General features: G+C 44.9%; 1 protein-coding gene across 1 annotated transcript in view; it reads left to right on the top strand.

Annotated features, from left to right (window-relative positions):
- The window catches only part of DYSF (dysferlin), a 412,280-nt gene that overhangs the window by 69,837 nt on the left and 327,847 nt on the right, over window positions 1-14,596 (top strand). Inside the window, exon 5 of the mRNA XM_082264486.1 lies at window positions 5,349-5,478. Coding sequence (XP_082120612.1) covers window positions 5,349-5,478 — 130 coding nt within the window. The remainder of the gene's footprint in view (window positions 1-5,348; window positions 5,479-14,596) is intronic.

The raw sequence follows: 14,596 nt of genomic DNA, 5'->3' as shown, positions 1-14,596 counted from the left end.
ACTTTCACGCAAACCAATTTATATACACTTATTGGGTATTTTATTGGATATGTTTTATAGCAGAAAGTAAACAAATTTTAGTAAAAAGGTATTTTTTGGTCTATATGACGAAAAATTAAAACCTAGTGGTGATCAAATACCACCAAAAGAAAGCTCAATTTATGTAAAAAAATTATATAAATTGTGTAGAGGGGGACTACACTATTAAAACTACAAAAGGTCCGGCTTTGTGTGTCAGGGATGTCCCATATTTCTGCTTCTTTTGGATGAGCCGGGAGGCTGTAATTCCATCATCCAGAAGATAATTCAGCAATAGGCGTTTCTATAGATATCACATTGCGTGCGGCACAATAAACAGTTGGTTAACGAAAAATGAATGGTGAACGATACAGGGCCACGTCCAGGGCTTGGAAATTACAGGCTTAGAAATGATGGGTTGGATTTACTAAAGGCAAGTAGACTGTGCAATTTGCAAGTGCCGTTGCACTCATTTTCCCCAGAGTTTAGTAAATGTGGTGAAGCTCTGCTGATTTCCATCATCCAATCGTGCAAGGAAAATGCTGTTTTTTTTTAAATTTTCCTTGTAGGTGATTGGGTATTCTTTAGAAAGTTCTTCTTTAACAACTTCAATACCGGGCACTTTCACCCCTTCCTGCCCAGGCTTTTAGCGCTGTTGCATTTTGAATGGCAATTGCGCGGTCATGCAGCACTGTACCTAAACTAAATGTATTTCATTTTTTTCCCACATATAGAGCTTTCTTTTGGTGGTATTTGATCACCACAAGGTTTTTTCTTTTTTGCTACACAAAAAAAAAAAAAGACTGAAAAGTTTGAAACAAAAAAAAAGTTTTTTTGTTTATGTTATAAAATTTGTAAATAGATAAGTTTGTTCCTGCACTGATGAGGAGGCACTGATGGGGTAGCACTGATGATGAGGCACTAATATGCAGCACTGATAGGCAGCACTGATATGCAGCACTGGTGGGCACTGATATGTGGCACTGATGGACACTGATAGGCTGCACTGATGGGCAATAATGGGCACTGGTGGGCAGCACTGATAGATGGCAATGATTGGCACTGGTAGGCGGCACTGATAGATGGCAATCATAGGCAGCTCTGATGAGGAGGGCACTGAAAGGGTCCCTGAGGCCTGATTGGCATCCCTGGTGGCCATGGGTGGGCATCCCTGGTGGTCATGGGTTGGCATCCCTGGTGGCCATGGGTGGGCAATCCCTGGTGGCTCTAGTGGCATCCCCCCAAGGGTCTACACTGGTAATCAATGCTCTGATTACCAGCACAAACCCCCCACTGCCAGGAGAGCCATCGATCGGCTCTCCTCTACTCGCGCCTGTCAGGCACAAACTGAGGAAAGCCAATTAGCGGCACTTCCTATTTACTATGTGACCAGCTGTGATTGGACACAGCTGGTCACATGGTAAGGAACCAATGTTATTAGGCTTTTTACTGAGATCGGAGATGCGTGAGTCAGAGTGACACACCGCACCACCGCTTATTAACCACTTAAGCCCCGGAAGATTTTACCCCCTTCCTGACCAGGGCCTATTTTGCGATTCGGCACTGCTTGACTTTAACGGACAATTGCGCGGTCGTGTGACGCTGTACCTAAATGAATTTGACGTCCTTTTTTTCCCATAAACAGAGCTTTCTTTTGGTGGTATTTGATCACCTGTGCGATTTTTTGATCATGCGCTATAAACAAAAAAAGAGCGACAATTTTGCAAAAATAACAATAGTTTTCAAAATTTTTTTATATGAAATTCCCCAAATAAAATGTAAAAATCAAATTTTTTTTAACATTTTAGGCCAATTTGTTTTATGCTACATATGTTTGGTAAAAAAATTGCAAAAAGCGTATTTTGATTGGTTTGTTTTTCTTTTTAACGAGTAATGGCGGCGATCTGCGATTTTTTTTTGCGGGACTGCAACATTGCGGCGGACAGATCGGACCCTTGACTGACATTTTTGACACTTTTGGGGTTACCAGTGACATTACTACAGTAATCAGTGCTATACATATGCACTGTTACTGTAAAAATGACACTGGCAGCGAAGGGTTAATTTTTTTTGAGAGGGAGGGGCTAAGTGTGTCCCTAGGGGCGTGCCTCTAACTGTGATTGGATGTGGCTTGACGTGTAAGAACAGAGATCAACGGTACTACATAGCAGAACCGTACGATCTCCATTCTTACTCAGGGGAGAATGACAGGCGGCTTTGTTTACATTAGCCGCCTGCCTTTCTCCCGCTGTAACGGACGATCGCGAGTGACCGGCGGGGCACGCTCGCTCCCTAGAGCCTCACAGGCGAGCGACGTAGTACTACGTCGCTTTGCCTCGGTGGGGCTGACCGCCGCAGTAAATAGTCGTGCGGCGGTCGGCAAGTGGTTAAAGGCTTATCTATAGGTACAAGTTCAAAGAGAGGGCTTACAGCCTCTTTAACATCTGTGTCGTACTCAAGGTTGCCATCAGGGGGCGACAGCCAATACACATGTAGAGGGCCCAGGGATCCTGTGGGGCCCGGCTGTTCAGGCCCCAACCAGTGACACTGAGTTGTTGCTGCTGTAGTAGCCAGGGCCGGCCCTACCATGGGTTCTGCTGGGTCCATTGGACCCGGGCGGAACTTGGAGAGGGGCGGCAAATTGACTCTTAAGATTGGTCTTCCAGCTGTTTTGTGTGTCACCAGTTTGCAGGCGCGTTATGGGTGGCATTTCCCCATCTCATGCTGCTGCCCGTAGTGCAAACTGATGAGAATGAGAAGGCAGAACGTCTCCTCTGGGGAACGTCCCTCACGTGATCGTGGTGTGCGCAATGACGTCAGACATCAGCGCACTCCATCTCACGCAGGGCAGGCTGGATCTTCTAGGGCGGTGGCAGACACAGGAGTGACAGGAGGACTGGGGACAGACAGTGGGTGTTTGGTGGACCGGTCCAGTGGTGAGTTATGGAAGAAGATAACAGTAAATATAATATTTTTTACATTTTGTATAAAATAGATGTGGGGCCTTTTGGTGGGTGTGATTTTTATATTTTTTTTTTGGGTGGGGGGGATGCAGAATTTTATTAGTGGACCCAGGCAGCACAATGTCTTGGGCCAGCCATGGTATTACCTAATGTAGCAGCCTCCTAGATAGGTGCTAGGTAGGGAGTGTAATTTGCTCTGCCTGCTTATCAGGAGAGTGGCAGGTAAAACCTAGTGGCTCTGTCTGCTTATTAGGGGAGCAGGATTTCTAGTCAGGCCTGTTGCATGTATCCAGGGTGTGATTCATATGGGCTGAGGGAGAGTCCCCATTGTATCCAATAGGGGAGCCTGTTGGACAGTGGAGGAAACCTAGCCAGTGACACACAGGCTTTTGTGGCTGTCCCAGTGGGTTGGCACAGACAGCGGTGCATCCTGGGATAGGCTATAAAAGCCAAGGGCACATGTGGCAGGGTGTCTTTGGGCAGGAAACCAAGTCCCAGAAGGAGAGTACGGCTGTTTCTCCTTCTGCAGATGGGAAAGGTGGTCACAGGCGGTTGGCCTGGTGAACCTGAAGGTGTTGCTGAATGCAGAGGTCCAGTGGATGCTGACAAGTGGAGTTTGGAGGCAATGGTGACTCTGGAAAAACAGTGTCCGTGAGTACAGAGGAACTTGCCCAGGGGTCTGCCAGGAAGCGGACCATTCCAGAAGCTAGGGTCAGCGGGCAGGTGTCAGCACACCGGTATTGAGAGGAAAGGGGGTGCCAGTTTCAGAACCCTGAAGAGAATAATTAAAGCAAAAACCTTTTAAACTATCTTCACTTCAGTGGCAAGGTGAAGCAGTGGCCTTGCCGCACACCACAGCTAGTTGTTGTCCTCAAGATTGTGCATAGTTCATAGTTGGAGTATCCCACTCATCCCTTCTCCTATCCCAGTTCCCATATAAAACACAAAAATCCAACATCCCCTGGATTGATTATTGACTGAGCCAAGAACTTTCAATGCTGTTTGTCTGCTATCCGTTCCCAGGGGTAACCCAGGGGAATCCAGAAAGTGTAATTCTCAGCAGTCCTCTAGGGGGCAGTGCTACACTAGAAATTGCTAAAGCAGGGTGACCGAGGAGTCAGTGCACCTCACTTAATTATGGCTGCAGGGGGAAGATGAAGTGATATAATTTGCACTCTGCCTCTCCCTGCGGGTGCTGGTATGGGAGCCACGCTAGTCGCAGTTTAGCAACGTGGAAGAGCTGCACTGAGAGTAGCATGCAAGACTGCTCAGTGCTCACTGTGGACTGGTCTGGAGACAAGTTGTTAGACATCACAATGGTAAATTGATTGACAATGTTGCTGGAAGAGGGCCTGTGCTGTGACTGTCTCTTTGTTGGATTGGGATGTCTCTTTGCTGAATATATGGGGCTGGATTGGGCCGTCTCTTTGTGTTGGATTGGGATTTCTCTTTGCTGAATATATAGGGCTGTCTCTTTGTTGGATTGGGATGTCTCTTTGCTGAATATATGGGGCTGGATTGGGCAGTCTCTTTGTTGGATTGGGGATTTCTCTTTGCTGAATATATAGGGCTGTCTCTTTGTTGGATTGGGATTTCTCTTTGCTGAATATATAGGGCTGTCTCTTTGTTGGATTGGGATTTCTCTTTGCTGAATATATAGGGCTGTTTCTTTGTTGGATTGGGATGTCTCTTTGCTGAATATATGGGGCTGGATTGGGCTGTCTCTTTGTTGGATTGGGATGTCTCTTTGCTGAATATATGGGGCTGGATTGCGCCGTCTTTTTGCTGGATTGGGATTTCTCTTTGCTGAATATATAGGGCTGTCTCTTTGTTAGATTGGGATGTCTCTTTGCTGAATATATGGGGCTGGATTGGGCGTCCTTTTGTTGGTTTGGGATTTCTCTTTGCTGAATATATAGGGCTGGATTGGACCGTCTTTTTGTTGGATTGGGATTTCTCTTTGCTTAATATACGGGGCTGTCTCTTTGCTGGATTTGGGGGGGGGGGGGTGGATTCAGTTGGACGGCCAGTAGACAGGCCCTTGGGAATGTTGGTGGTCAGGCCCAGGGGGGCCCAGGCCTAAAGCTGTGTAAGGGGCCAAAAAGTTTCTGCTGGCTGCCCTAGTCTTACTTAAGAGTTAAGCTGCCTGTGGGTTGCGCTTACTCAGCAAGTGACTATACTGTTCAGACAGACTGGGTCTAAGGAGATACGTATGTTATCCTTTAACATAATTCTTTGTATGTACCTGTATGTTGATACCAGTTTTCTTTAGATTGAAGCCTGTTGGTATAGGTTTATGTTGAACAATTTGTAACAGAAATGACCAATAGGTAATATAATAAGATTACTTTTTTTGTATTGTCACAGGCAACACTGACCCTCCAGATTTCCTACTTCCCTCCTCCGGGGGCCGCACCAACTTTCCCTCTTCCACCGCCTGCCGCAAAGGAGCCCACGCCATCCATGATCTCGTTCAGTACGGTGGATACCGTCACCGGTAAGCCCTCTAGTGTTATGGCAGGTTACTGGCTGTGGGGGGCAGTACAAGGGCATGTTTCTGCTGGATCTCTGGATTGCTTAGACACAGCCACAGTACATAAATCAGAGAGCAGACAGAAAGGAGGATGAAGAGCGGGATCATCATACATACGCAACTGAAATATCCCCAGCCTGGACACAGATAGCCAGAAAAGGAGTTCATACTGCGACATTGCGGCGGACAGATCGGACCCCTAACTGACATTTTTGACACTTTTGGGGGTACCAGTGACATTACTACAGTAATCAGTGCTAAAATATGCACTGTCACTGTACTAATGACACTGACAGGGAAAGAGTTATCTCAGGGGCGATCAAAGGGTTAAATGTGAGCCTAGGGGAGTGTTTTCTAACTGTGAGGGGGAGGGGCTTGTGACATCAACCAGAGACCTGTTTTCCTAGATAGGTGTTGATATCTGAGAGAACAACGGTCTGCTGTGTTTACAACAGCAGACCGCCATTCTCTCTCTTCACAGGGAACGATCACGGGTGGCCGGCGGCAATCCTGGCCGCCGGCCCCGTGCATCGGCTTCCCTGCTGGCAAATGGGCGCGCGCCCACAGGATCACTCCCGCGAACCGCCGTACAGGTACAACGATACGCAGGAACCTGCCGACCTGACGCCGTATATCGACGGCAGCTGGTCGGCAAGTGGTTATTATAGAAATAAAGGGAAATATTTTTGTATAGATATAAAAATACATTATAAATACCTTTCTTCCCTTTTTTGTTATCACATTCTCTCTATGCTCAGCTGCATAGGAGCTGAGGGGAGGAGAAGCAGCAGCACACTGATCTTCCCAGTAAATGGCTGTGCAACAGGGGGTGTGTCAGGACAAGTCTGATCATTGAAAGGAGAGCATACTGAGTTTCCAGCATAGCTAGAGAACTGAGCATGCTGTGCTCTCCTGCTTAGTGTGGTCAGTTTTTAATAGGAAAGCAGAGGGACTGGCAGAACACAAGGGATTTCACACAAAGAGAACAGGAGACTTTCTCATACAAGTACATAGTACAGCAGCCACATATCAGGAATATGAAGTTTTGAGGTAACAAACGCTTTAACTTAATCAAGAACTCAACTCCAGCTTGCTGATTGGGCCTGTGAAGGAATATTACATTGACACGGTCATCCTTCTACTCACTTTGCTCTCTCCTTCTGTGCACTGCAGCAGACTCTGATTGGCTGATATGACTTAATGTATGTCTAAAAGCAAAAATTTTTTTTTTTTTTTAGTTTGGAATAGATTGAAAATAGATAGATCCGGAAAGTATTCACAGCGCTTCACTTTTTCCACATTTTTTTACAGCCCTATTCCAAAATTTATTAAATTCATTATTTTCCTCAAAATTCTACAAACAATACCCCCATAATCACAACGTGAAAGAAATTTGTTTGAAATCTTTGCAAATTTATTAAAAATAAAAAAAATGAAAAAAAAGAACCCATGTACATAAGTATTCACACCCTTTGCCATGGCACTCAAAATTGAGCTCAGGTGCATCCTGTTTCCACTGATCATCCTTGAGATGTTTCTACAACTTGATTGGAGTACACCTATGGTAAATTCAGTTGATTGGACATGATTTGGAAAGGCACACACCTGTCTATATAAGGTCCCACAGGTAACAGTGCATGTCAGAGCACAAACCAAGCCATGAAGTCCAAGGAATTGCCTGTAGACCTCATAGACAGGATTATATGGAGGCACAGATTTAGGGAAGAGTACAGAAAATATTTTGCAGCATTGAAGGTCCCCATGGGCACAGTGGCCTCCATCATCCGTAAATGGAAGAAGTTTGGAACCACCCAGATTCTGAGGGCGGGCTACCCGGCCAAACTGAGCGATCAGGGGAGAAGGGCTTTAGTCAGAGAGATGACCAAGAACCCCATGGTCACTCTGTCAGAGCTCCAGCGTTTCTCTGTGGAGAGAGGAGAACCTTCCAGAAGAACAATGATCTCTGCAGCACTCCACCAATCAGACCTGTATAGTAGAGTGGCCAGACGGAAGCCTCTCCTCAGTAAAAGGCACATGACAGCCGGCATGGAGTTTGCTAAAAGGCACCTGAAGGACTCTCAGACCATGGGAAACAAAATTCTCTGGTCTGATGAAACAAAGATTGAACTCTTTGGCCTGAATGGCAAGCATCATGTCTGGAGGAAACCAGGCACCGCTCATCACCTGGCCATTACCATCCCTACAGTGAAGCATGGTGGTGGCAGCATCATGCTATGGGGATGTTTTTCAGTGGCAGGGACTGGGAGACTAGTCAGGATTGAGGGAAAGATGAGTGCAGCAATGTACAGAGACATCCTTGATGAAAACCTGCTCCAGAGCACTCTGGACCTCAGACTGGGGTGAAGGTTCATCTTTCAACAGGACAACGACCCTAAGCACACAGCCAAGATAACAAAGGAGTGGCTACGGGACAACTCTGTGAATGTCCTTGAGTGGCCCAGCCAGAGCCCAGACCTAAACCCGATTGAACATCTCTGGAGAGAGCTGAAAAACCTGATGGAGCTTGAGAGGTCCTGCAAAGAGGAATTGGAGAAACTGCCCAAAAATAGATGTGCCAAGCTTGTAGCATCATACTCAAAAGACTTGAGGCTGTAATCGGTGCCAAAGGTGCTTCAACAAAGTATTGAACTTGGGATTTGTTTTGTTTTTATTTTTAATAAATTTGCAAACATTTCAAACAAACTTCTTTCATGTTGTCATTATGTTTGTAGAATTTTGAGGAAAATAATGAATTGAATCCATTTTGGAACAAGGCTGTAACATAACAAAATGTGGAAAAAGTGAAGCGCTGTGAATACTTTCCGGATGCTCTGTTTATTAACCCCTGTCGGTTTTTTGTTGCTGTTTGTGTCCCTGTTAGATAGTTTCACCCTATTTGTCCTTTTTACCATCATCACCGAGAGTGAAAGAAAATCCCAAATTGTGGGATGTTACCAGAACAGGAATAGAGGGGAAATGTTCCAAGTTCAGTTGACAACCAGGGATTACCTCACTTTAGAGGGATTTCCTCTCACTTCCTGTTTTGGCTGTTGAACAGGAAGTCAAGGGAAATCTCCCAAGTAGGACACAGATGGCAAAAAAATAAAAACTGACAGAGGTTGTAACCCTCCCTTACTCGATCCAAATTGGAGAAAAAACTTTGCCTTTAGTTATACTTTAACCCTTCCTCTACCAGTCTTAGTGCAGGAAATAAACATCAAGACAAATTTGAGTACTTAGATTTGCTCTTGATTAAGCCCCCATTGGGGATAAGTGTATTGAAGGAGTAGGAGAGGGTCTGGGGAGCCACAAGTCCGGCTTTGTGCACTGCTAGCAATAAAGCTTGTTGGACATTAACCACTTAAGCCCCGGAAGATTTTACCCCCTTCCTGACCAGGGCCTATTTTGCGATTCGGCACTGCGTGAATTTAACGGACAATTGCGCGGTCGTGCGACGCTGTACCTAAACAAATTTGACGTCCTTTTTTTTCCCACAAACAGAGCTTTCTTTTGGTGGTATTTGATCACCTGTGCAACCATAAAACAAATTGGCCGAAAATGTTAAAAAATTTAGATTTTTACATTTTTTTGGGGGGGAATTTCATATAAAAAAAAGTGAAAAATATTGTTATTTTTGCAAAATTTACACTCTTTTTTTGTTTATAGCGCATGATCAAAAAATCACACAGGTGATCAAATACCACCAAAAGAAAGCTCTGTTTGTGGGAAAAAAAGGACGTGAAATTCGTTTAGGTACAGCGTCACAAGACCGCTCAATTGTCCGTTAAAGTCACGCAGTAAAAAATCGCAAAAAAAACCCTGGTCAGGAAGGGGGTAAAATCTTCTGGGGCTTAAGTGGTTAAGTAAAAAAAAATGCAAAGAGTTTGAAGTTATCATCTTCTACAGTGCATAATATCATCCAAAGATTCAGAGAATCTGGAACAATCTCTGTGCGTAAGGGTCAAGGCCGAAAAACCATACTGGATGCCCGTGATCTTCGGGCCCTTAGACAGCACTGCATCACATACAGGAATGCTACTGTAATGGAAATCACAACATGGGCTCAGGAATACTTCCAGAAAACATTGTCGGTGAACACAATCCACCGTGCCATTCACCGTTGCCGGCTAAAACTCTATAGGCCAAAAAAGAAGCCATATCTAAACATGATCCAGAAGTGTAGGCGTTTTCTCTGGGCCAAGGCTCACTTATAATGGACTGTGACAAAGTGGAAACTGTTCTGAGGTCAGACAAATCAAAATTTGAAGGCCTTTTTGGAAAACTGGGACGCCATGTCATCTGGACTAAAGAGGACAAGGACAACCCAAGTTGTTCTCAACGCTCAGTTCAGAAGCCTGCATCTCTGATGGTATGGGGTTGCATGAGTACGTGTGGCATGGGCAGCTTACACATCTGGAAAGGCACCATCAATGCTGAAAGGTATATCCAACTTCTAGAACATCATATGCTCCCATCCAGACGTCGTCTCTTTCAGGGAAGACCTTGCATTTTCCAACATGACAATGCCAGACCACATACTGCATCAATTACAACATCATGGCTGCGTAGAAGAAGGATCCGGGTACTGAAATGGGCAGCCTGCAGTCCAGACCTTTCACCCATAGAAAACATTTGGTGCATCATAAAGAGGAAGATGCCACAAAGAAGACCTAAGACAGTTGAGCAACTAGAAGCCTGTATTAGACAAGAATGGGACAACATTCCTATTCCTAAACTTGAGCGACTTGTCTCCTCAGTCCCCAGACGTTTGCAGACTGTTATAAAAAGAAGAGGGGATGCCACACAGTGGTAAACATTGCCTTGTCCCAACTTTTTTGAGATGTGTTGATGCCATGAAATTTAAAATCAACTTATTTTTCCCTTAAAATTATACATTTTCTCAGTTTAAACATTTCATATGTCATCTATGTTGTATTCTGATTAAAATATTGAAACTTCCACATCATTGCATTCTGTTTTTATTCGCAATTTGTACACTGTCCCAACTTTTTTGGATTCGGGTTTGTAAAATGAGAGAACGGTGAAGTAATCTACACTAAGTCTCTCCTACCAGCAGGCGAATTATAGGGCTGGTGTTAAAGTCTAAGTCCAGCCTAATACCTTAAATTATAGAAATGGATCTGAATTCTTCTAAACTCTCAAAAACGTTCCTTTGTACCTTATTTCTTTCATATATTGCGTCGGTGACCCCCCCCCCCCCCCTCCTTTCCATGTCTCTGTCTCTCTCCCTCCCTCTCTCTCTAAGGAGAAGCTGCTAGCCTAAACCAGGCTATGAAGACAGGAGATCATGTTCTGTGAAGGATCGGAGGGATGGGGGTGGGGCTGGGCAGGTCTAGGCAGGTCTAGGCATGCCTGTCTAAGAAAGACCGACAACCTTTTCAGGAAGTGAAAGACAGCTTAGTAAATTCAGATAACGGGAGATAGCGTTGTCGGTGAAGAACAGGAAGAAGCTGATTGTCTAGTTTAGATAAAACTTTCTAAATCACAAGCAGCTAGCCAGAAAATTAATAATATCAAAGATAAAGATATTTACCATACTATTAATAGGAAAAATTGTATTTTTGACTGGAGTTTCCATTACAGTATAAAGCCAATTTTTGTTTTGTGATTTGGATAAAGTAAAGTCCGCCGTACGAGGCTCATATTTTATACTAATTTCTGATGAATCAGCTAAAATTGGGGCCGTGGGTGGCCTTATCAGCAATACGCGGCTCTCCAAACTTTGATTGAAAGATTGAAAAAGCCAGGTGTAAAAATTCTGGCCGAACAAAGACTTCATCCAATCAGATGCAGTAACCAAAAGAGGAGATGCAGTACACTGTTTAGTGTGGATGGAGGAACCTACAAGCTACCCTAAAGAAGTTTTGGAATCTATTAGGTTTTTACTGGTGAAGTCATAGGAATCACTAGGCCATTGTACGCTTCTCTTGAACATTTTGTTAGCGATATACAGTATATGCAACATTTTGGTTCCTAAACATGCTTCGTCCTCAGACTAACTGACAAAAACCATACAGATAAGGGGCGCCTATGGCCTAAAGGCTTCATACACATGAATGCCGAAAATATGCTGGATGTTTTCTTATGCCTTGGTACAGAGGTGTAAATAGAACATTTAGAGCCTCGGTGCAAGAAACCATGAAGGGTGCCCCCCATTGGGGGCCCTTTCCACTGATCTCCCTTTACTCCCATCGTGGGACCCTTTATTCAAATCCTGCAGCGGGCCCCCTTCCTGCCTTGGGGTCCCCCTACAGTGGCGGAACGCACAGGCTTAGCCGCAAGTGCGACCTTTGTGACCCCGGTAGTTTTGCCACTGGTGTCAGTATTTTTTTTTGTTTTTTGGCATTTTATTTCTTTATTATTTTTTATTTTTTTTACCATTTTATTTCATTTCTTTATTTCTTTATTTTTTACAATTTTATTTTTTGCTTTAAAAAAAACATTTTTAGGACCCCCGCTGGGGGGGGGGGGGGGGGCTTTGGTGAAATATCAGGACTCTAAACAGACCTCAGATGTTTCACCTTTGAGACAGAGAAAGGAGATTGAAGACACCTCAATCTCCATCTCTGCAGCCTCAGCTGCACAGAATGAATGAACAGGAATAACTCTGTACAGTTCTTCCTGTTCATTCATAAACTGAAGCATAGTAAACTTACTATGCTTCAGCTATAAATTAAAAAAAAAAATCCAGAGTCAGTGATTATTAATGATCACTAACTCTGTTTATTAGGACAAGGAAAGGGCTCCTTCCCCGCTCTCCATCCTGACAGATCCTCCACAGCAGCCGGCAGGAGAGGGAAGAGAGAATCAGGCAGTGCTGTGAGTGAGGAAAAGGGGGTGCTGGGAGAGAGCACACAGGGGCCTGGAGACAGCAGAGGGGGACCAGCAGAGGACAGGGGTGGCATATAAAGGAACCAAATCCTCCATTTCTCTCCTGCTGCCGCTGAATGTCTGCAGGAGGGAGAGCATAAGAAGCGGGCATTCAGTGGCTGCATGGAAGGATTAGTTCCTCTAAATGCCACCCCTTACCCCTCTCCTGGTCCCCCTCTGCTGTCTCCAGGCCCCTGTGTGCTCTCTCCCAGCACCCACTTTTTCTCACTCGCAGCACTGCCTGGTTCCCTCTTATCATCATATGATTTCCAGTGTGACTTTGGAGCACGACTTTGATCTGACTTTACACTCGCACCAAAGTAGTGCAGGCACCTTTTCCAAGTCTCTGCAACTACGACCAGCGACGTAGGCCTACGTCGGGTGACTTTGCGTGGTTTACCGGGATGATGCCTCTATCTAGAGGCATCATCCCGGTACCGTTTTTTAGAGCCGGCGGTCGGCTTTCTGGCGGTAATGACCGATGCGGTTCGGGAGCCTCCCCCCCTCCCTCCACCTTCTGCGGCTCTGCCTGGGTCTCCCGGTGGGAAGGAGTCCCGATCAAAGCCGGATGCGGCTTCGATCGGGTCTCCGATGACGTAACCCGGAGGCGGCATCCATGACGTCACGTCCGGGTTACTCGGCTGCTAAAGGCGGCAAATTCAAAAAGTGAATGTATTTAAAAATGCAGTTTTCGGCGTTTTGAATACATGGAAGTGTAGTGGAGGGGTCTAGGGTCTTTTAGACCCTCGATCCCTCCATAAAGAGTACCTGTCACTGCATATTGCTGTCACAAGGGATGTTTACATTGCTTGTGACAGCAATAAAAGTGATCAGATTTATTTTTTTTTTAAAAACCTGTGTTAAAATTAAAAAAATAAAATAAATAGAAAAAAAATAAAAAATTAGCCGCCCCCGTCTCCATTATCTCGCACACAAAAAAAAACGTATACGGAAGTCGAGCCGCAAATGAAATCGCTGTTCAGACCACACATGTGAGGTATCGCCGAGATCGCCAGAGTGTGGGCAATAATTAAAAAAAAAGAGCTACACTCTAACTCTAAATTAGTAACTGTTAAAAAATTTTAGAGCGTCGCCTATGGAGATTTTTATTGACCGTAGTTTGTCCCCATCCCACGGGTGTGCGCAATTTTAAACCGTAACATGTTGGGTATCTATTTACTCGGCGTGACATCATATTTCACAATATACAAAAAAATGGGCTAACTTTACTGTTTACTTTTTTTTAAATGCAGTGAAATGTGATTTTTCGTAATTTTTCCCAAAAAAATGGCGTTTTAAAGACCGCTGCGCAAATACTGTGTGACAAAAAATATTGCAATGACTGCCATTTTATTCTCCAGAGTCTTTGCTAAAAAAATATATGTAATGTTTGGGGGTTTTAAGTAGTTTTCTAGCAAAAAATACTGATTTTAACTTGTAAACAAATAGGATAAGGCTCCATTCACACCTGAGCGTATCGTTTTCAGGCCTTTTTTCTGGCTTTTTTTCCAGCTTTTTTCAGGTGTTTTTTTCCAGTGTTTTTTTTGCAGGTGTTTGGAGGCAGGCATTGACATCTAAGGCACCTTTCACACAGGCGGACCATTCAGATCCGCCTGTCCGTTTTATTGGCGGATCTGAACTATCACCCCATGCATTCCTATGGGGCATTGGATCTCAGCTGAGACATGTCCGCTGACATCCGACCCGATCCGACCTGTCAAATCTGGATGGATGGAAACCCTATTTTCCATCCGTCCAGCGGATCGGATGAGATCGGATGAGAACGGACTGACGGCCCGTTCCCATCAGATTTCCCCCATAAAGATGCATGGGGAACTGACAGCTGTGTCTCCGCACACAGCGCAGAGAACAGCTGTCATCCTCCTGCTCAGCGGGGGATCGGCGGCTCGATCCCCCGCTAAGAAAAACGGAATCCGTCCGACGGACGGATAGTGTGAAAGGGGCCTCACAAAAACGCCTGTAATCAGCCAAAAATGAAGCTCATGTACTTTTTTGAGCTTCAGGCATTTTGCTTCAGGCGACAAAACGCTCAGATGTGAACAGGGGCCGTTGAAATCAATTGGATTTTGCTTGTTGGGCGTTTTGAGACTTCAGAAATGAGCGTTTTACAAGCTGAAATACGCTTAGGTGTGAACAGGGCCTCAGGCTCCATTCACTCCTGAGCGTATCT

The sequence above is a fragment of the Pelophylax lessonae genome, assembly GCF_965119305.1.
Source record: "Pelophylax lessonae genome assembly, chromosome: 1".
Taxonomy (NCBI): Eukaryota; Metazoa; Chordata; class Amphibia; order Anura; family Ranidae; genus Pelophylax; species Pelophylax lessonae.
This window is presented reverse-complemented; position numbering and strand designations above follow the sequence as displayed.